Here is a 22,474-nt window from a genome sequence, read left to right on the forward strand (position 1 = left end):
ATTAAACAGATTTTATTTTAAGGGATTTTATGAATAGTTTCTGAAAGGGAGGGTGTAGTTTTGCTAGTGAGGTATTTCAGCTGGTTTAGAGTAAAATTTTAGTAAACGGTAGGTAAAGTACCACTAAAGGGGTTCTGGCTTTTAGACCACATAGACATTAGTGACTTTATTGACTAGTGTTTATATCTCTCCTGCTAAGAGACTTACCTTTTTCTTTCTTCTTCTTAACACCATAAATCTTTTGGCATCGCTTCTATTTTTTGTAGTGCCTAAAGTAACCTTCAGAATATTACAGATGTTTCCCAGCTGTGCTTAGCTTCCTATCCGGAACGCGGTATGCACTGAGAAATGGTTGTTTTTAAAAAGGCATAAACTGATAAAGGTAACAAAGTCGCGAGAGGGTTAAGGAGAAGGGGAAGAGAGCTGATCCGTGGCTTTGCATGCTTCAGGCGCACGCYGCTTCGACAGCCGTCCTTACGTTCCTCGAGGATCTTCTGACGAATCTTGTGGCGGGTGTAGAAGTGAAACTAAAGCAGGTTCTTTACAAGCACTGAACTTATGCTGTTAGAAGTAATTTTTCTGGATTGAAAGTAAATAGTGTAGTTTGGAAATAAAGTCTCGTATCGCTGATTCACTTGACTAGCTTTTTGATGGGGTTTTGTTTAACTCTCAACATAAACTAGTACCATAATTAGTCATTCGTATATTGAATTCCAAAGGTTAAAAAAATAAGTATGTCTGGACAAAAAAATCCTTTGAACTCCTTTGAAAAGTGTTTGAGAGCAGGTCCAAAAATCCTTTGCAATATGTTTTGATTCAGCTGTGTTCCTCTCTCTGATTTATTTGCATTCATCTGAATACTCACGATCTTGCTGAGGAAATGTGTTAGAACTGAGGGGAAAAGATGGCATGTGGTGCTTGTTCCTCTTGGTTTGCCTCGTGCCTCTGCTGCTCGCTGGTTTTGTTCTCGGTTGCAACGTTTGAGTCCTCAAATCGTTTATCAGCAAAGGCGTCACGTGGCTGCAGTGACTGTGACACCCAGCAAACRACAAGCAGCCAGGGTCAGAAGATCAGGAATAAGCCGTAATCCAAAATTCGCTTACAGAAAGTATCAGAGGAATACGTGAGCATAACATTTACGTGAGGAAAGGAAAAAAAAAATGCAAATGACTCAGATAATAGAAAAAGATAAATTGAATTTATTATTAAATGTCACGTCTGTTACATTGAAAGTGAAATCTTAGAAATGTAGAGGATTGAGCTATTTTGAGGTTAAATACTTGAAGCTTTTCTAAGCTTTTTTTTATCTTTTTTTTTTCTTCCTTGAAGTAGACCAGCTTGCTTTCTAAATCTTCAAATATTTTCTTACTTTAGAATATAGTGTACGATTAGTACAAAAAAGCAGGTGGACTGCTTCAAACTGTGTAGTCAGAATAACTGATAGTAAATGTGATTTGAATAAGCAAAGAGAAAAATGATATAAATCAAAATCAATTATTTTTAATTATGGATTTTCCTAAGGTGTAGTTGATCCGTGTTGGTTATAAATGATTCAAGTATGCTAAATTACAATGAAGTGTAGCCTCTATATTGCCTCTGTAAACCACAGGGTCTTTTGTTAAGAATATGCACGCTTTATACAAATACCTATAAAAGTCTACTCGACCATCTGCAGAGGTGAAAATACATATATTCTAATTGCTGATTTTATTTTTTGTTATTCTAAAGTAGGCAAGTGCAGCGCCGTGGCGCAGGGAAGGCTCTCCTCCCTCCTCAGCTCCTGCTTTCTCAAATATTGATTAACCATTCACTGAACCGACCCCGTTGAATAAACTCAAGCAAAGAAAATTTATCATTTTTCTTTTGGCAGAAGCAAACTTAAATTGGGGTCAGTTGCTGCACAAATGGGGTTAGCACTTCAAGCAACTTTGGTCCTGAGGTCTGGTTTCGTATCAGCGAAGTTTTGCAAAGTTATGCCTAGGGTTTAATTGCCCTGTAATCTCTATCTCCACTGACTAACAGGTGGCTCACAGCAGGCCGTGAAGTATATTAAGTGCAGTGCCAGTAGTTAATGCCTGCTGGAATGGTGTTAAATAACTCAAAACATCTTAAGGATTAGAGTCATGTTAGGGCCTAATGTATGCTGCAATTAATTTTTAAACCAAAATATTAAAAGGTTGAAAATTATTTTTTCTTTCAGCAGTGATCTTCAACTTTTAAAGTAAAACTCTGTCCACCTTGCAAGGGAGAAGAATGGAAATGGTGGGATATTTTTGTGATTCAACTCTTCTGAAACTCAATTTGTTACAAATAAGACCTTTTGGTAGTAGAAAATTGAAGCGATTAAGAGATTAGCACTAGCCCTAATCAAAAAGGGAGGATTTGGGTTGAGATACGATCTCAGTAGAAGCATTAGGGCAATTCAMTAACTTTTTAGGGTCTGGCTAGATTATCAGAAGTAGGGACAAAAACGCAGCTCTTGCAAACAGTGCTGCTGTTTGCCAGACAGTGTAATATTTGCTTCTTTGTTCCTTTCTCCCTGTAAAATAGGACAAGATTTTTTTTTCCTCCAAAGAGACATTGGTCCAGTAACACTTGGCGTACTTTGAGCAGCGTGCGTGGGTATCCTGGAAGTGGATAGTCAGAAATGGCAAATACATTATAAACAGAACTCCTAGAAAGCAACTGCTACATGTTTCTCACCTCTCTTTTGTTTTCAGGGCATGGCCTTCACATTGCACGAGCGACAGATGCTTGGGTTGCAAGGACTTCTACCTCCTAAAATAGAGACACAAGACATTCAGGCCTTGCGCTTCCATAAGAATTTGGCAAAAATGAATGACCCCCTGGAAAAGTAAGCACTCCTCCAGCCTTGCTTTGTCATGCTGCTAGATGGGAATGGGTGTAAAAATACTTCACTGGGATAACCACACACGTTTTCTTGGCCTCCTCTAGGTTTTCCAGTTGTTGGAGGTTATTTTCCGTTTTGCACAAACTTCGTTCATCAGTCCCTTATGTAACTAAATGAGGTTGGGGAGCAATTTTGTAACGTCGCATAGTCATGAGGTACCAAAAAAGAATATGCACAAATTTGCCCGTAACAGAGCTGCAGACTTGCGGGGCCGCAGCTTGCTGAAGACCTTGCTGTTATGCTTCTGTAATATGGAAGATTTGGCTGGCAGGTTGTCAGAGCACAGAACTGTTTTTTTAGCTTTAGAGAACACCAGAAAAATATGTSTGAATTTCGGAAAGTTAGAAACTTGCTAATTAAGTGTGAAAAATAGTGTTTATCCTATATTGTAATTATTGCTAGAAGGAAATTATGGCCTTAATATTTTGAGGCTCTTACTGAGTAATTCTGTGAGATCAGATTCTTAACGCACTGGTTGGATGAAAAAAAAATAAGGTGATTTGTTTTGTTAGAATGGCATGTTTTTAGCATTTTGTTACCATTTTCATATAAACATGTGCATATTTGCACAGGAAAATATGCCGCCTCATAGAGGCAAGAGTAGCATTAGAATGATTTGAAGCGTACTGGGCCATCAAAACTCTGTTCTCATGACAACTGAAAGATAACTTTTAAACCCACATCATTTCACCTGCTGATCTGAAACGGTCAAATCATCTACATTGGCAAAGCATCCAGTCGCTGTAACCTAAGATAATCCCTGATTAATGATGTGTATGCTGTCCAGTCAGCTAAATGATGTGAATTGGTACGTGATAAGCTGGTATATAAATTGGCAAAAATGAAGGTTTAATGTACACACTGAGTTATGTCCTTCAAAGCGGACTTTTGTTAGGAGTTGGTTAGTTTTGAAGCTGTGTTAATGTTAGGATTAAGAAGACTTTACTGTCAAGACCTCCTTTTTTAGCTGAAAAATTCTTTCACTGATTTTTTTTTTTTAACAGTAATGAGACTCCCAGCTGCATCCTGTAATAAATCCATGGGTTATCTTATATCATAATACATGTTTGTGCCTTAATTTGTTAGCATGCGTGGTATGTCATATCAGCTATTTTTATTACAGCTTTTTAGTACCGCTACTCTTTCCTTTCCAACTTTTGTTTAGTTCTCAAAGCCCGGCTTGAGTGGAGGAAGGAATTTCATGAAGATATAATATGTAGCAAGTTTGGTTTTTTGCTTTGCCATTTTTCACATTGTTTTACATAAACATAAATGTGAAACATAAGTTAATTTTTTTTCTTTGCTTTATTACAGGTATATCTACATAATGGGAATCCAAGAGAGAAATGAAAAATTATTCTATAGGGTATTACAAGATGATATTGAGCGGTTAATGCCAATTGTATATACACCAACAGTAGGCCTTGCCTGTTCCCAGTATGGACACATCTTCAGGAGACCAAAGTAAGAACGATACGTATATAGTGCTACTATTTTTATTGCCCTTTTCTCTATATACTTCCCTGAGGTTTGGAAATGCTTTATTTCATTTTCATTTGGATTCAGCTACATTAAAGTTAGGCCGATTCATTAAATAACAACTGAAGACCCAGCTTCTTTTGGAAAAAAGAACATTTGAAAATGGGAGAGGTAATGTGACACACAAGTGCAGGGCTTCAGCCCTATTTCCAGCTCTCCCCAGGAGGCCGTGCAGCTCTTGCATTCCCAGGAGATTGCTGTGACTTTCTCCAGCTCTTGAAATCACATCCGTGGAGCTGAGGATCTGGATAAGAGCAGAGCGTTCAGAGAAAAATACAGATTGAAAGGATTGCTGGAAGTCCTCTGGTCTGACGCTCTGCTAAGGAGGGCAAACCTCAGGTAGATTCATCAGATACGTTCCTCTGCGCTTCACCAGTTAAGGCGAACCTGCTCGCAGCCCGCGCAGAGATGCGGGAACGGGAGCGCGTGCCCATCCTGCACAGCGGGCGCAGCGGCAGGTTTGCTCTAGGAAGCTCAGGCTAACAGCGGCCCTGCCAGAACCGACGCTGCGGCCAGCGTTTTCCCACTAGAAGTGGCCGAGGCTCCCCATGCTGGAGAGGCTCTTACGATGGGCTGCAGAGCAGCTGGTCAGCACATCTTGGGTGCAGAAGCAGAGGCTGGTGAGCCGTGGTTTAGGGAGAGTCCTTGGCAAAGCAGGGAAGGAGAGACCGCGGCTGGAGGTGGCTCGGCGTACCCTGTTGGGTGCGATATTCCTTGTATTAAGGTGATTGCTACCAGAAGCCTGTTTTCGGTTATTTGGAAGCAGTAAGTATGCTTGGCTGGGGTCTGAATTGGGTTCAGCAGCGATTCAAAACAGCGGTTCAGGATATTAGCTGCACATTGAGGAAACCGGTTCAGATTAGCATTCATTTCAGCTCATTTCCATGATATTTCTACATATTTCCAAAGCGCTCTTACTTGAGGGCTTTCGTGCTGTGCAGAAAAGGGCTGATCTTTTGCTTCCATAAGGACTCCACTGCGCAGTGCRGCTGCTGTGACAAAGACAGTAAAAAATGGACATTTTTTGCTCCTAATCTGGGGCAGGGGATGTCATACATGTGCAGTTAGCTCTTATGTACTTCCTCCCTGCTTCCTCCCCTCCATGGGGATTACAGGCCAGTTTGAAAGCCGTCCCCCTCTAGAAGCTGTTTAGGCCACAAATTGCAACACGTATGAGAGCTCGGGATGTGCTCCCTTTTTTCCAGAACCAGCCCTGTCCAAGTTATTTTATCTGTTACACCCTGCCCTGGGCCTTTCGTGCCCCCTTTCCTCCTGCCTGCGAATGGCTTGCTGCAAGTCGAAGAGCTGTAGTCGGTTCTGCGCTTCGCCCCTGCTCCTTGCTGCCTCTTTTCCTCCCCTCCCCTTTGCCCGCAGTTTGGGGAGCGCTGTTCTGTCCCCGGAGTTTGGTCAGTCCCTGTCTTTCCTTGCTTTTCCCTCTTTTCTCCTTCTGTAACGTCATGAAGAGAGATGCACCAAGGTAAAAGCGGGCTTAGGGCCACGTTCCCTTCTTGTGTCCTTCCAGGGGAGAGCTGGTCCTGTCCCGTCTTGCTGAAGCGAACACCGGAGGTGTTTTGCCCTGCTGGAGTATTTAAGCTGGCTCTTGGTGGTGCTGTAAAATCCAGGCAGCATCGTGAACAGAATTTTCTCTGCTTCTGTTCTTGTTTTAGAGTGTTACAGTAGCCAGATGGACTTAAGCATTAGAAATGAATTGTCTTTTCACTGTTTCATGTAATTGATTTCAACACTTATAGCTTATTTTTGTGAAAATTTTACTGTTCAAAATTTTGTTTTACAAAGCAAGGTGAGATTTCTAGTTACCACCTATAAAATATTTCTGGTTTGTTTGTTTTCTTTCAGAGGATTATTTATTTCTATCTCAGACAGAGGTCATATAAGATCAATTGTGAACAACTGGCCAGAGAATGACGTTAAGGTACTACCAGTATATAATTCTTTTTTTCCTAATTGTTATTTAATCTGAGTTGAGCTTCTTAATATTTCCGTAAAATATCAACCAATTTTAAAGCTAAATAAGGCATCCTTGGCAGTTGTTTGACAATGATGGCAAGTATAGTTAATGAAAACAAGGCATATCTTGAAGAGCTGTATTTTGTTATAAATGAGAGGTTTACAGTTTGAGCAAACAGTGATGATCAGAACTAGGTTTGCCAATCTTTTGTTTTACTTTATCATCGCATCCTGGGTGCCAGGGGATGCACCTCTGAGTCTGATTTATTACGTTACATAGCGATGGGAGAGGTGATCTTGTCCTCAGATAAGAACACAGAAGTGGTGGCTGGGAGACCCAGGTTTTGCCATTAAATCTGTATGACCCAGCTGGGTCCAAACCCACAAAAGCAGGTGAGGTGGATGATGCTCATCCAGACTTCTTGCTGGCCGGATTTAGGAGCGGAAATCATAAACCGAAGTTACAAGCTGCTCCTCCACACAGTGGCCTGGATTCTTCCCACTTGGCTTTCAGGGATTTGGGCAGTAGCTTTCAGCAAACAAACAGGAGCTTAGCAGATTCTAACATTGTCTTGTCTCCTTTCTGCTTAGGTAAAATGAGCAAGGAGTAAAGCATTATCATTTCAAATAAAAAATTCTTTGTAATCTATTCTTATTTGGTTTAACTGTATAAACATACCTGAATTTTTGCCTGGAAAAAGCACAGTTAATATTGCTCTAAACTTTATAAATGCCAGCAATCATCTATAACTTCACTTGTTTTTGTTTGCAGGCTGTTGTTGTCACTGATGGAGAAAGAATATTGGGTCTTGGAGACCTGGGTGTCTACGGAATGGGAATTCCAGTAGGAAAACTGTGTCTGTATACAGCGTGTGCAGGCATACATCCAGATAAATGCTTGCCTGTGTGTATCGACGTTGGAACTGATAATACAGTGAGTTTGACTAAACTTTGCCTGCCGTAAACTATCCCTATAATTGTTAAAAGTATTTAGTACTATAGGAGGAGATTTTTATTTGAGCACTTCAAGATGAAACCAAATATTTTATTTAAAGGCAATTCGCTTTATAGTTTTATATCAATGACTGAAAAACTCGCATTAATGTGACAGTGAAATGGTGCGTTTGGAAGTAATTTGAATGCTGGAACACTGTAAAATAGACGGTCAAGCTGACCTGACTTTAAGAGGCTGGAAATGTGAATCAGATTTATTAAAGCAGTTTATTGCTCACAGTATTGATTTGTTCCATTGTAAAGACAGCCCTCACCAACCTCAAGTGCCAGCTGATATTACTGGGTGTTGATATAGACTGGAGGCAGTTAAAGTGGCTGTATAAATGCAGTATCTTTGAGAACGGTGCAAAAGGTGTTACTGTGAACACTGGGAAGTGTATACTGAGGAAGTGACTCATCCTGCTGCTGTCTTTGATTTATTTTTTTCAGACACTCTTAAAAGATCCATTTTATATGGGCCTGTACCAAAAAAGGGATCGCTCGCGGGTCTATGATGACCTAATTGATGAATTTATGGAAGCCATTACAGACAGGTATGACACTGAATTTTCTGCACAAGAATATGGCCAAAACTACTGGCAGAAGGAGCCCATGACACACTGTCCTTGAAAGTCGTTTAAGAAATAAAGATAGGACTAGAAGACAGGAGACATGGGCTGTATTTCTGGCTCCGTAGTGATTTTCTCTGTGACTTGGAACATGCTGTTCGTAGTTATCCATTAAGTACGCACAGAACAGAGATGGAACTGTTTTAAGCAGTGAAAAGCCTGAGGAGATCTTCTGTCCAGAGATAATTGATTAAGGGCAGGATTTGTTTTAAAAGAATTGGTTCGTGTGTCTAGTGATAAGAATATTTCCCATGTTCTGCAGGTATGGCCAGAACACACTCATCCAGTTTGAAGACTTTGGAAATCACAACGCTTTTCGGTTTTTGAGAAAATACAGAGAGAAATATTGTACCTTCAATGATGATATTCAAGGTATGAGCTTTGTTTATGTTCGTTAACATATATGCAAAAACATTGCCTAAAAGAATAATCTGCAGTGTAGATCTGTTCAGCTCTTTTCAGGTTTGTGTTGCTTTTGTAGGAACGGCTTCAGTGGCCTTAGCAGGACTGCTGGCGGCACAGAGAGCCACTGGTAAACCAATTGCAGAGCAGAAAGTGCTGTTCCTTGGTGCAGGAGAGGTGGGTTCCCCTAAGGTCTCTAGGACGACAAAAGATTGTATTGTGTTGTATTTTCTGGTTCTGTAAAATCTGGACGTTCACATCCTTTGAAACTCATTGCAGAACTCTTATATAAAGGCCAGCTAAAATACATTAACAGAAGGCAGTGCCTGCTTGAAGAAGACTATTTGAAAGGCATTTAACATTTTCGAGGGCTCAGTTTTTCACATTGTTACATGGACTTCTCAGAGCAGCAGGGACTTGTGTGTAGTGGAAGGAGATTTTACCATGAAATTATGCTTCAGTGAGAAAGGGGGAATGAAAGGGAAGTGTTGCCAGCATCCGCTTTCTGCCCTGTTGCCTTCTCTGGCCATGTGGCCTCTATCACAGGCAGCAAGAGCAGAGGGAGGTACAGAAAGCAGTCGGGCACGAAACACTAGGCCGTGGTTTCTTGGCAGGAGGGCTGCAGCAATGACTTGTTCTTGGTGTCCAGCTGGGTCACTTTGCTGTAGCTGCTGAACTGCTACAGGCCCGGCATGGGGCATGGGACCCAGGAGAGCTGTCTGTCGTCTTGCTTAAAGACACGATGCTGTTGATCCCAGGAACCTGCCCCCGTCTAGGCAAACGTTGCTTGTCTCTCAGAGCTGACCGAACGAATAATTTTTGTGGCGATCTAGAACGGGGTGGTGTTTGTGATGACAGACCCATTTTGTGGCTCCTTAAAAACAGAAGTCCTCTAATCTGTCAGGCTGCCCTGGGAATTGCAAACCTCATTGTTATGGCTATGATGGAAAGCGGTGTTTCTGCTGAGGAAGCCTACAAGAAAATCTGGATGTTTGACAAATATGGTTTACTGATTCAGGTAAGGGTGCGTCAGGCCTGGAAATACCACGTTACACATGGCCAGTGCTTTCCGTGGCCTTCTCACAAACGGCATCCGCTTTAATCCGTAGGGCCGAGAGAACACGGTAGATGCCAATCAAGAACCGTTTACGCACCAGGCTCCAGAGCAGATACCAAAGACGTTTGTAGAGGCAGTGAATGTACTCCGGCCTTCGGCTATCATTGGTAAGTAAGGTTATTTTCATGTCTGTGTTTCCACAACTTGGTTATTTGCTGCGTTTGCTTTTGGCAGTATGGCCCCCAGGAGGTTGGTGACAGTGATTTGCATTTCCGCTGGGCTAAATAAGAAAAACTGAGGGCTATTTTCTGCTTGAAAATGTATTGAGCTGCAGGTTATCTCTCAGTGTATCTTCAGCGCAGCTGTGGTGCTCCTTCTGCGCCTTGTGTGGTTGTTAGCGGCTTGCTCGAGTCTTGTCCAGCCCGTCAGTGACCTTGCTTAGAACAACTCTGAGCACGTTCTCGGAGACTCTATGGCCACAGTGCACTGAAACTCCAGTGAAGAGCAATAAGAACCATCTATCAGAATACATTTCTTTTCCCAGACATGTTCCCTACACCAGCAACAAGGCAAAGAACAGAGGCAGGAACCACTGTCTTTTCGGATAAACAGGAGTCCCCTAACTTGAGTAATATCTCTCTTTTTGCCTTCCTCCCTTCCCCCAGTCAGCTTTTCTGGCCAGATCCTGCCAGCAGCATGACTTGAAGGAGCTGTTTCATACTGCAGTCCCTGGTCACCAGTACCTATAAGGTCACTGACATATATTTGCCATACCTATATATGTATCGATTTATAACTGTGGCTGTCCCCAGAGGCCAGATGAGATTATGAATATTTCCTGTTACAACTCTGTAATTTCCTTTGCACGTCATTTTTTTTGGTGGGGGGAAAAACATTTTCTGGACTGAGTAGCTGCCCTGAAGTCTACATCTGGTGTATTCATTTTTATGTATTTGTATCTATGTGTTTAGGTGTGGTCTGAAATGCCAACATGAAGGGAAAGTGCATTGCGCAGTTAACACCCAACTAGGATGAATCATCCTCGGAGAGTTGCAGTCACCTCTTGCTTATCCAGGGCAGTGATAAGCGTTCTTTACACAGATCAATACAAAAAAGAACGTAAAATAGGCTTTGGGAACACATGAATTAGATGCTCCCGTGAAGAGTGAGGTTTTTAAGCAGCCAGTATCAGCGTGGTGCTTGGTCTCTGTCTCCTGCGCAATGACAAGGCTGCGATGGTTTGCTCAGAGTCCTTGGGGGTGACGTGGACTTAATCTATAATCGTTGTCATCTGGCCTGGGGTAGTCGAGTGTTGATTCCATTTTCGCGTGTGCCCCTTTACTGCAGGAGTTGCAGGAGCTGGACGGCTTTTCTCGCATGATGTGATCAAAGCAATGGGCTCTATCAATGAGCGACCCATCATATTTGCACTAAGTAACCCCACGATGAAGGCTGAATGCACAGCAGAGGAAGCCTATACGTTAACCGAGGTATGTGATGTTTTGAAACGTTGACCTGTTGGGCACTTGACGACAGAACGGTTTACCGACAGGGAGAATGCAAAAACTCCTCAGATTATTACGTGGAATTTCTTCACATAATAATAGAGTTCTTTCTTGTCATCTTGAAGAGTAAATTGAGGTGATTTGAAAAGAAATCTTGATTTTTTTTTTTAAATAATGACACACTGCAAAGCTTAAAATAGTCTAAATCCTGTTATTTCTCTTTTAAGAAGAGACCATTAGGTACTGAGTGTTTTGTAGCTTTGATCAGTTTCCCCTTTCCCACCAAATTTTTTACTATTTTCATTTCTAAAGAAACAGCTTATGTTAACATCAAAATAGAGATTAGTAACAACCTTTAAAATACAAATGGCTGCCATGTTATGGATAAAGTTCTTAAGGCAGCAAATGTCCTTGCATCTAAGCAAGACTTCTGCTTTGCACTTGGTCATTTCCTAGCGTTTGCAGGTCAGAGCTCGTGTCATTAACAGTGACCCATGAAGACCTGTGCTTCGAGCACAGGCCTCTGCTGGTGACCCTCTGTGCTCATGTTCCCCTGTCACCACGCCTGTATCTCCTACCCTGGCGCCACCAGAAGCCCAAAGGAGGGAACTAAGTATCAATGCACCTCATTTTGCGCTCTCATCCCAAAGCAATTATGCTGTGGGTTTGGGGGGGGGGTTGGGTTTTTTTGTTTTTTTTGGAATGACATTACCACCAGCATATTTCAGGGTAAGTGTATTCAGATTTAGGGTTTGTCTTTAATAATGTAAGCCTTTTATCCTTCTGCACCGCTTTTATATAAAACTAACCTTCTCTGAAGAGAGCCTGAGGGGAAAGAGGTGGGAGGCCAGGGAGCAGTACGAGGCAGACAGTGCTAGCTTTAAAACTTTGAACTGGCTGGTAATTCCTTTCCTTTAAATCTTAGGCTCCAGCTCGCTGTGATCTCTCCCCTGTCCACAGGGCCTGCCTGAAGACTTCAGGGGTGGGGCTTGTGAAAAGACTTTTTTTTAAATACAGCCCCAAATCAAGTGACTCATATATGTAAAAGTGAGTGGGTGGAGATCTTTCCTTGTTTCTTGATGTGGAAATGTGAACTACTTCCTTCCAGTTTTAGTACGGTTCTCAACATGAAAAGCTCATGTGTGGTGTGGTGTTACCTTCACAGAGCAACGGGCAGAGCTTTCCTCTCCGGCTGGAGCTCAGGCTCTCATCTGTGTTCCTGGGCACGTCAGTTTGGAGGCAACTATTGCTGCAGAGATGTGCAGGCGGAGAGGGAGCTCTGGGCAGAAATAACAGCCTCTGGACGAAATCTAGACCTTAGCTTTAAATAGTAAATGAGGACGCTTTTAAATGAAGATTGTTTAATCTCTCTCAGATATTTTGCATCCGGGGATTAGCCAGAATAGTACGAGTGTTTCGGGATATAAAATTCACAGTCCCAATATCTTGGGCTGAAAGTAAACAGGAGCTAATTACAGAGCCGAGCCATTAGCTGGCCCATGCAAGCGTAGCACTCCTGGTATCTCTGATGGTCCCAGGGGGAAACGTACCCTCAAACTATTCGAGGGAGGGTCAGCCTCCGTTTTGCCTGCCCATTTATAAAAGCTCAACAGCACAATAAACGTTTCCTGGGAACAGACTCGCTTTTCCTTCATCCCGTGGCTGTGTGCTGAGCCTCCAGGAGGAGGACGTGTACCTCGGGGTGTTTGTCACCATCAGGTGCAGAAGCGAGACATGTCTGCTTAGATCCAGGTGTGGCAAAGCGTCTCTGCTGAAGTAGTAGCTGTGTGAGCGCACTGCTATTTCAAACAGCTTGTGCCCGGTGGAGAGAAGATCTTTGTTTCTTCTCCTGTATCGAGTCCCTGTGTCCTTTCAGTCATGATTTTCCATAAACTGTTGTTTGTATGCATGGGTCATTTGGGTGGCAGCTATTCCTGGTCAGTAAATGAAGGGGTGTAACTTCGTTCCAGTCTTATTAGTAAATTAGTAAAAACCCTTCAGAATGTAATAATATCCTTCCCTTCAAGACACAGTAATTACCTAGAAAATCCTCTCTAACTTTGCTTACTTTGTCATTTAACTAACAAAGTTTGGCAATTAATGATGACAAATGTCATCCCTATGCGTCTCTCGACCTCAGAAATAGCCTAATCCGGGCTGGTTTGACATCTTAGCTGAGACGGGAAGTCGCTAATGAAATGAAGATACCATCACTAACCTCCTTTTGCTTATTCTTTTTCCACTAGATGGCACCTGTAAAAGCATGACTGTGCTCTAGTGCCCTCTGCCACTCTGCAAGGAGTGTGGGCTTCTGCTGTGTTTTAATATTCGTTGTCTTTTGATCCTGTCCTCAAATGCATCCGTGTATTCTGCTACCTGCACGTTGTCATGGGAGCACCCTAACATTCAGGCATAGCCCCTCAGTCTTCAGCTTCTTCAGTAGTTTGCTCTCATACATAGTGTTATGGGGAGACTTAAATATTTTAAAATAATATTATCTTCATTATCAAAGAGAAAGTCAAGTTTTTTTTCATTTACAGGGGTTTTGCTGCTTGAGGAAAGGGTTGTTTAGGTGGAGGATGTATTTTACATTCAAAACTCTGGATTGCTTTTAATATTTCATGCTGATAAAAATGATTTTTCAAAAGAACAATAAGGAAACTGCATTATTCACTCCTTTCAAATCTCTCATTTCTCAAAGACAGGATGATATAGTGGTCCTCTCCTTGCCCCCCCGACCATCACTAAACAAGTGACCTTTCATACTGTGCTTATATTTCAGTCTCCTTTTGAAAGTGGCCATTACTCTGCTCTTTTTGTACAATGCTTAAGGTGGTGGGTCCTGACTTGTGGCCGTGGTTCCTGATTAATATTCCTATATTAACACATAAGTAATTTGTTTTGTATGCAAGTAGTTCCTCTAGGTCTTTGCTGTCTTAAAGAACAATGAACGTTAAAACAAATAGGGATCTCTCATTGCTTAGAGAGCTGCCCAGTTAAATGCGTACGCTTTCTTCTTTCGCCTTCCAGAGGTTCGCAGGAGGAGGAGGAGGTGCTCACTGCTTCTCTCATCTCTTCCAGGCTGTGGTGCGCTCTGCTGGGAAGCGAGGGTTTGGCTGGTGTCATATGGGGATTGTAGGGATTTGAGTCAGCAAGGCGTTTAAGTACGTGCTTTTGTCCAGTTGCATTCAGGAGGGCTGTTTTGCCTCTTTCGATGTGGCTGTGTGCTTGGGTACCTGGCTGAATCAGTCCTAGAGCTGACCGGGAGCTACAGGACTTGGGCATCCCTGTATTTCATAATGACTTGATTGCTCCATGATGCAAGAGCTTTTGGAGCTGACTGTTTTTCCCTCAACAGGGACGATGCTTGTTTGCCAGCGGCAGTCCCTTCGAGCTGGTGACCTTGAAAGATGGACGAACCTTCAAACCAGGCCAGGGAAACAATGCTTATATTTTCCCAGGTAATAAAGAGAATTGTCTTCTGCTAGTCTTTAAGACCAGGCTGTTAGCACCCTTAATCAGGCTCGCTTGCTGCACTAGGCAGTTGGTGAAGCTGCATAGAGACCTGTTCCCAGCACTGAGAAGTTTAACTGAAGATGAGACTCAGTGAGAAGAATGAATGAAAGAAAATCAGTTAAGGGTGGGTGCCAGGCGTGGGGGGTTACATGTGTGACACGTACGCAGTGAGCTCACCCAACTGAATGTTTTTAGGAAAACAAAAGGGTGTTATTAAAGGTCTCGCTCTGCTGCATGAGTTCCTCTGCTTGTTTTGGGGGGAAGGAGAAAGTAAGTGTCAATATGCTCATCTTTGAGTTACATCTGCGCAAGTGAGGGTACAAACAAGGTATTAGGGGTATTTCCCTGTCTTCCCCTTTCCTTCCTCTCCCTTTCTTCCCCCAACTCCTAAGCTCCAACGCCCTGTCAAAGGCCACCTGTTATGGTAAACGACTGGCACACATGGTAGTAGTCTTGTGAACATATGTAGAAAGCCATGGGAAGACTTTTCAAAATAACATTCGAGATGACTTTCAGCTTCTCGGCAGCAGGGTGCATATTTTAAAATGATGTGGCCCTAATTGGCAATAATTTTATTGTAGGCGTGGCTCTCGCTGTGATCCTCAGCAGTGTTCGACATATTAGTGATAAGGTTTTCCTAGAGGCTGCTAAGGTAAGTGTGGAAGCAGAGTAGGCTGTAGCTTGTGACACGAAGGTGGATGACGTGACAGGTTTTCTGAGATAGCTCAAATCTTGCTGAAAACTGTATGATTTTCTCTTTCCTTTGGGGGGGATAAAACCAACAGGAAAAAAATGTTTTCTGATCAAGCAAAATTGTGGGAAGTGACTGCTTCCTGTGAAAATTTAATATTTTCATCCATAAACCGAACACCCAAACACGAAATTTGTCCCTGGGTAAAGGCGCCTCCCTGCCTCCTGGGAGCGGCAGCGTGCCTGCCCTCCTCCTCGTTGTCCCCTCGGGGTCCCGCAGCTGGCCGGGGTGCTCAGGGGATCTCATTTCTGCTAAGTGCTTACAAGCAGAATTTGCTGATATGGACACAGATTGCAGTGTCGACCTTTGAGAATATTGAGACTTGAAGTGTCTTATTCTGCTGTTTTGGGAGAATTCCGATAGTAAAGAATGCTGCAACTTGTTTCTCTCCTGCATCTTAGCACGTTATCGATCCTGTTCAGGATGCAGTAAATAGGAACTTGTTCGTTTTTCCAATTCAGGCATTGACAGAACAGTTGACTGATGAGGAACTTGCACAAGGAAGACTTTATCCTCCACTGTCTAATATCAGGGAAGTTTCTATTTATATTGCTGTCAAGGTGAGTGTGAAGCATGAAAGTTGACAATACTAAAAGTGTTTTATGTGTATATTAACTTAATGAGTTGTACAGCGTGATACTTGGATACCAGATACTTAGGCACAAAAAAATCAGACCTATCTTTGTGCCATTAATAACACTTACAAAAATGTTGGTTTTGCTGGATGCTTCAGTTTGGCAGTGATCATTGGTCAAAATTATGCTCCTTTGGTTTTTGAAATGAAGTTTCCAGATCCCTGATAAGGCATTCAGGAATTGTTAAAAGACTTTGGTGTTTGCCTTTGCTCAATCCGTAGAGTCATGAGCATTTTCCAGTGGAAGCGCAAATGTTACATGAGTGTAGTAAAAGGCACAAACTGCCTGGTGATTTCACTTTTCAGGTTATGGAATATTTGTACGCGAACAACATGGCTTTCCACTATCCCGAACCTGCAGACAAGAACCGTTACATTCGATCAAAAGTTTGGACCTACGAATACGAGTCCTTCATGCCAGATGTGTATGACTGGCCTGAGTCCAAGGTACACTGATGCACCAGAAGATACACTCCTCAGGCGGCATCTTCTACTCTGCAGGGATCCCTTTTTCAGACCAATTTAAATCATGACTTTTGAGACCTGTAATTTATTTTCTCTCCTTTTGTTGTCTTTTTCCCTCTCCCTTGTTTTTTGATTTGATATAGATTTCTCCCCGTCTTCCCAAGTATCTGATGAACCATATGGGTGACAGCATCTGTCACATAACTGATAGAGCTCTCCAAAATTAATTTGAATAATGATGTTGCATTTCTAGCTTAGAGCCCTCACCACACTAAAGAATTCCAATAATGATGTTTTAGCTGCATGAGTATTATAATGAATTATAGCTCTCTCCTCACTGCTGATTTCCAGAATCATTTATTTTTGCTTTTAATAATCAGCCTTCTAATTCTCCTGGCATTGTCACGCTGCGTTATTTGTGACATCGTTAGAGAATTTGTCGAGAAAAAATAAGGAGAACTTCAGACAAATCCAGCGGTCTAGTGGGCTGTTTTGTCTGATGATTAAAGACGCACATGTCCAGGCTTCCTTGCTTCATTGGCCGCTCTGGTTTTTCAATGTGCTTTGAGGAGCAGTGCGGTGTGCACATGCGGAATCCGCAGCAATATTTGTATTCTGAATTGTCATCATTGCGTGAAATCTTCTGTCAGGAGAAATATGAGCTAGTTAAAATATATCCTTGGAAAGTCTGAAAATAATATTAATCGCTTACTGACTTTAGGAAACAAAGCTATGCTGTTGCATCAGAAATTATATCGTATAAAGGCAGAATCTGAAGTAATCTACAGAAATCCTTTAGAGGGAGATCTGCGGTAGACTCCAAGGTGATGCGCCAAAGGACTTTTGTTTCATTTGTTTATTTTTTTAAGGTTCCGTTTCTTCGAAGTAAATCAGCAAGATCGTTTTCTCCCTTTAGTTTGCATAACTCTGTTTTCACAACAGGACTTGTTTTTAATGTTTTTATGATACCRCTGACTTGAAGGGCTCCTCAATGGACTTGGTTGCCACCTTGAACAAAAGACTCCTCCCCGCAAGCTGATGAAGCTAAACCCGAAGGTGTTACAGGCAGCTATAGACACGCACACGTACAGAAGTTTGCCCGAATGTTTCTTGTGATCCCAGTTTGGCATACTTTTAGTTTGAACCCAGTGAATATAAGACTTGAAAGATCTCATGCTTAGAAGTTGTAAGCTGATCACTTGATCCTCCCCTCTCCCTATACAGGCTTCATTTCTCGGGTATTTTGTATGAAAACAAAAATTGCTAGTTTAATTTTGGCTCCATTTCCTCGCAGTGATAGTACTGCACATTTGATACAGGTATCACAGTGTGCATTGCTTTTCATTTTGTTCACATCTGCTTTGAATGCCCTTCGTTATTTTATATCAGCATGCAACAACAAATTTTCATAGTCCCAGTCTATGACTTCTCTAAATCTAGTCTCCATTAAAAAAAAAATGGCATGTCAGGAACAGAAGTGGAGATGATGTGCCCTCTCCTACTTTGCTGCATAAAGACAAAAACCTGACAGAAATAAATAAATACATGTAAGAAAAGTTGCACTGGCAAAAAAAAAAAAAAATAGATTTAAAAGGGATGTACTGGCAAACTTGAAGCCAGAAACCAAAGAGATGAAGTAAATCTTGCTCAGAATTTACCTGTGGCGGGCATACGCCTTGTGCCCTCATTTACATTGGAAAATGCAGTCTCTTCAAAAGCATGTAAAATAGGGCCAAAATAGAACAGGAAACACAGACTCTGTAGCCCCTTAAAAAGACACGGTCTCCTGCTTATTGCCTAGTCCCTGATTTTAATATAAAGGAGTGTGAGGGGAAAAAGGACGGTGAACTTTTGGAACATTTCACCTAAGCAAGGAAAGAAGACTGATTCTATAAACACAGAAAGCAGTGACGTGGGGAAAGAACAGCCTATTCAAACAGGTGAAAAGCTGGCTGGTGGGGCTCTAGATGCTACCTTGCCAAGCTGTGTGATTTATGTGGTTTGCAACTTATATATATAAGTATATATACAAAAAAAAGACCAACACACACACGATGTTTTTACAAAGAATGCTTTTTTCATCTATTTTTGCTATGCTTAGTTTTTAGTGTATTTAAATATGTGATCTTACTGAAAAATTATTTATTTAGTGTATGAATTATTTTTACTTTCTGAAAATCCAACTCGTGCTGAAGCACGAACTGAAAGCCTTTTGTAGCGAGGTTCTGCATCGTTGTGTTAAAGCGTATCAGCAACGCACACCTCCTCACTTCTGACAAAATATTGGTTACTTGGAAGAGTAACAGAGATATCGCAGGCACTGATCTTGTGCCCTGGCTGAGACTGATTGCAGAGGCAGGGCAGGCAGTCCGTAAATATAACTCTGTGTTACAAAATAAAGATCCACATCCATCTATTCGGTCTGATTTTTTTTCAGGCAGTGAGCGCAGCAGCCGTTGTTTATAGTGAGCGGGCACTGACAGCACTCAGGGTTTCAGAACATCTGGCACTTGGGAAAATAATATTCCCCGCTCACAACAGGAGTCTTGCTTTGGGCCAGAGTGGTTTCGGTTCCCAGAGGAAGCTACYGAGCAGACATTTGGCAGCGGCTTGCCTCAAGGACGGGGAAGGTGCCTGTTTTGCGAAACGCAGTTCTTTCTCCTCCTGGCCTGGGCTGCCTGCTCTCTTCTCTATGCGGAGGCCAAGAGGTGTTGTCCAGAACTGGCTGATAGCGGGATTTTCCTAGCTATAAGCGTTACTAGGTAATTTTTATGTAAATCCCACTGCATAGGTGAGGAAGAACTTAGTTGTGTTTTTACTGTTATCTTTGACTGTGAGGCTCTAGTTACGATATAGTCATCCCCCAATGTGGCTGTAGATGTTCCCGAGGTCTGGAGTAGCAGGGTCCTGATTGCATCTCCCTAATCGGTCCCAGTTATGTCAGCTAAGAGGTCCCAGCTGGGCTTCATCTGCACGCACATCTGTGTCCATCGTGTAGTCAGGCTCTGTTGGTCGTCTAGAGCTTGAAACAGAGACACTGTAGGGTTTTGCCTTCAACTTACAGCCATCGGTTTCCATTTGCAACAGGTAACATGTCAAGTCACAAACTTCTAAGTGTGTTTCACTCTCCCATCTTTTTCAGAATATTTTTAGGTATATAGATTCATCTTCAGATTTGATGAACTCTTCAAATCTAATTAATCTTTGAATCAATTAGCTAACTGTTAACTGACAGTTAACTAATTAATTAACTAACTGCTCATCTTGCCACTTAGGAAGGCACCACAGTATCCCTTTTCATATTCTACTTAATCTGATTGATTTTTTTTTCTTTGCAGGCTTTATCAAAAGCATTTATTAATCTGTATCAGTACAGAAAATTCTCATATGCAGCATGCAAAGACAAAAAGCTTTCACCAGGATGCATTGTGTAATATCACATAGTATAAGTTAAGCTTAGGTTGTTTTTTGAAAATTTTTGCCTAAACGATGACTAGTGTTGTAGCTCTTCACACAGCCCTAGTGACTTTTGCCCTCTGAATGGTATAGAAACATGTCTTTCACGTCTCTTCTGTTAGGATACAATTCTGGAGGTACAGGACATTTCAGAGAAAAATACTAAGCATCAAAACCTCCCATTAAAGTCAGTAGAGCTGAGGATGCTTAGTCCTTTTCAGGGCTGGCCCAAGACTTGTTCCCTTAAAATCAACAGGAGCAGGGCTGGGTCTTTTGGCAGCAACATCTAGGTGAGGAGAAGTGGGAAGTCTTTAAAAAGAAAAGTAGCTAAGGGAGTGTGGCCTTACTTTATGAAATATGTGTGCTCTCGTTCAAAGATGTTACAAAGCTTTTTTATATTCCTGAAGCGTATGCCAGCGTGCCAACAGCTGGCACGTAGAGGAAGACTATTAAAATGTAGTGTCTGATGTATTTAAAACCAAAAGTGTGACTTGCCACGTACGTTYTTGGATATGTTTGTTAATGCTGATGTTTCATGATGTTGTGTTTGTTTTCCAAGCTTAAAATGAAGTGACGCTTTACATGCAGATCAGTGTTTTACAGGTTTCCCTGCGGTAGGTGTGTGTGTTTTCTGTACTGTTTTTTCCAACACGCTGTTGTGCAGGAGGGGGTGAAGTAATCCTATGTCACGCTCTTCTGGTAGAACCTGTAAGTAAGGGAGAGAGACAAAATACCTTGTGGTTTTTTTCATTAGCAGCCCTGTTTAGTGAACACTCCTGTAGGAGAATTGGGATCAGTACTGTTGTACAGCTACAACTATGAATTTTAGTTCAGCTGACTCTGGATTTAGTTAAAATTCAAGTTGTCTTCTTTCATTTGGGGCTTGCTCCAGCCCTCCTCGATGTTAGAGGTGCAGATGTTAGTATCTCTGTGATTTAGATGAAGTAACCTACCAACTTTCAGATAGGGACAGTAAGAACAAACCAGTTTGGGCTTCAGTTCTGTCTTGGCTAAAAATGCTATTCTTGAATTTAAGAAGAAAACCACTGTCATTTTAGGACTTTTTTTAAAGTTGATGCTCACTGTTACAAAGCACACTGCTATCCTGTTTTGTAACAAATGTACATAATATGCAAGGACTGGTATTATGTTGAATACTGGAGCAAGGAGAAAATCTAGAGCAAAGCTCTAATTACACCCATTTGGCAGCTGAATTTGATTAACGCAATTCASTTGCCTCTGGTGAAGGGACATCTAATTCTGTCTGTATCTACCTTGACCTACCTACCTACTCTTGAAATATTACGTTACCATGGTATCAGCCTGCAGATGTTCTCGGTGAAACACGAAGAAAACTCCGCACGCTTCAGGCCTCTGCTTCCCGTCGCCGCTCCCCGAAGTGCAGCACTCGGTGACGATACAGCTCGCTCGTGCCCGCTCCCGAGGGATGCGTGCTAACAGCTAGATCGCACGTGGGGAACTCGGTGTCTTGTGGTGTAGCGGACCATGGCCAGAACTCATGAAAACCTCTCCTGGGTGAGGTGTTCGACTTGCCGGCGCTCCGAGAGCTCTGTACGGTGTGCACAAAATGGGCACTGGACTGAACTGAACATAACCCTCCGAGTACCTCAGGCTTCGACTTACCCGTCCTTTAGATAGCTCCTTTCTAATAAAAACGGAAATAACAATACTGTTCAGACCGCACAAACATAGCAAGTTTGTCAGTTTTTCAGGAAATAAAAATGGGAAAATCACTTCTATCTTAAGCACATCTGTCTTACACGAGTAAACATAACTCTGTATCGCAATGCTTGTGAGAACAATTCCAGTCTAATCTGTCTAGGGTTGACTCAATCTAGGAGGGTCATTGCTCAGCTGAAATTAAAATTGTATTTGAATGTGAACTGTTTTTTTTTTTTCCTCTATAATATTGTAACTGTTGAAATGTGTGTTCTGGTCTTCTATTTTCTTAGTAAAACACATTCTCTTTGCCTAAATGACATTTGATTTTATTTATTCTAAAACAGTAATGCTTGGCCTATACAAAATTGGTACGAAAATAACTACAATAGCCACTTTTTTTCTCTCTTTTTTTYYCCCCCCCCTTAATCTACTTAAGGACATTTCTGTCCCTTGTAAGTGATCAACAGATGAAACAGGTACTTAGATTTTCAACTAAACAATTAAAATTTTAGAGCAGTTTTTCTAGAAATAATACGTCTAGCTGTTTTACAGTGCGTCACATTAACAGGCCTCCTGAAAAGGGACTTGAGCACCGTTATGTGCGTTTTACCACACAGAGAAGGCGAGGACAGAGGGGAGGTGGCCTGTCCCTCGCCGCCTGGCGTGCTGGAGCCCCAGGAGCCGCGCTCTGCCCGCGAGGCCGCTGGGTTCCCGATCAGCGCAGTTGACGCCTAAGGAGACGGACGTTCTGGTGACAAAGCACGTCTGGTGGCATCGTGGCTGCCTCATCCTGCGGCGGCAAGAAGGGAGGAGGACTTCATTARTCAGGGAGCAAGTATTTGCTGTGAATCGTCAGGGGTTAGGTAAGTGGGGATCCTTCCAAAGAGAGGTTTTAACAGGCCCTAGCCACCATGCGCGCGGTGCGGGCAGCCGCCAGCCTCGGCTCGCTGGTTCGGTGTGTTCCC

At 42.3% G+C, this 22,474-nt stretch overlaps 1 protein-coding gene and 1 long non-coding RNA gene across 5 annotated transcripts in view; one reads left to right on the top strand and one right to left on the bottom strand.

Annotated features, from left to right (window-relative positions):
- The window catches only part of ME2 (malic enzyme 2), a 35,122-nt gene extending 13,392 nt beyond the window's left edge, over positions 1–21,730 (top strand). For 2 of the 4 annotated variants that reach the window (XM_026092214.1, XM_026092215.1), the window contains 15 exons: positions 2,721–2,854; positions 4,226–4,375; positions 6,308–6,383; positions 7,191–7,352; positions 7,862–7,965; positions 8,303–8,412; positions 8,522–8,619; positions 9,347–9,460; positions 9,552–9,666; positions 10,847–10,989; positions 14,363–14,465; positions 15,102–15,172; positions 15,733–15,831; positions 16,212–16,352; positions 18,808–21,730. In XM_026092214.1, the coding sequence (XP_025947999.1) occupies positions 2,721–2,854; positions 4,226–4,375; positions 6,308–6,383; positions 7,191–7,352; positions 7,862–7,965; positions 8,303–8,412; positions 8,522–8,619; positions 9,347–9,460; positions 9,552–9,666; positions 10,847–10,989; positions 14,363–14,465; positions 15,102–15,172; positions 15,733–15,831; positions 16,212–16,352; positions 18,808–19,116 (1,929 nt within the window). In that variant the 3' untranslated portion in view covers positions 19,117–21,730. Of the gene's footprint in view, positions 1–2,720; positions 2,855–2,971; positions 3,067–4,225; positions 4,376–6,307; positions 6,384–7,190; positions 7,353–7,861; positions 7,966–8,302; positions 8,413–8,521; positions 8,620–9,346; positions 9,461–9,551; positions 9,667–10,846; positions 10,990–14,362; positions 14,466–15,101; positions 15,173–15,732; positions 15,832–16,211; positions 16,353–18,807 lie in introns of those variants that run through there. The other 2 variants (XM_026092216.1, XR_003257937.1) reach the window with 2 other exon arrangements.
- The window catches only part of LOC112978605, a 2,946-nt gene continuing 837 nt past the window's right edge, over positions 20,366–22,474 (bottom strand). The window contains exons 2-3 of the long non-coding RNA XR_003257938.1: positions 22,120–22,299; positions 20,366–21,492 (exon numbers count right to left, since the gene is read on the bottom strand). This is a non-coding gene — a long non-coding RNA (uncharacterized LOC112978605). The remainder of the gene's footprint in view (positions 21,493–22,119; positions 22,300–22,474) is intronic.

This window comes from Apteryx rowi, unplaced genomic scaffold (assembly GCF_003343035.1).
Source record: "Apteryx rowi isolate R43461 unplaced genomic scaffold, aptRow1 scaffold_95, whole genome shotgun sequence".
NCBI classification, from domain to species: Eukaryota; Metazoa; Chordata; class Aves; order Apterygiformes; family Apterygidae; genus Apteryx; species Apteryx rowi.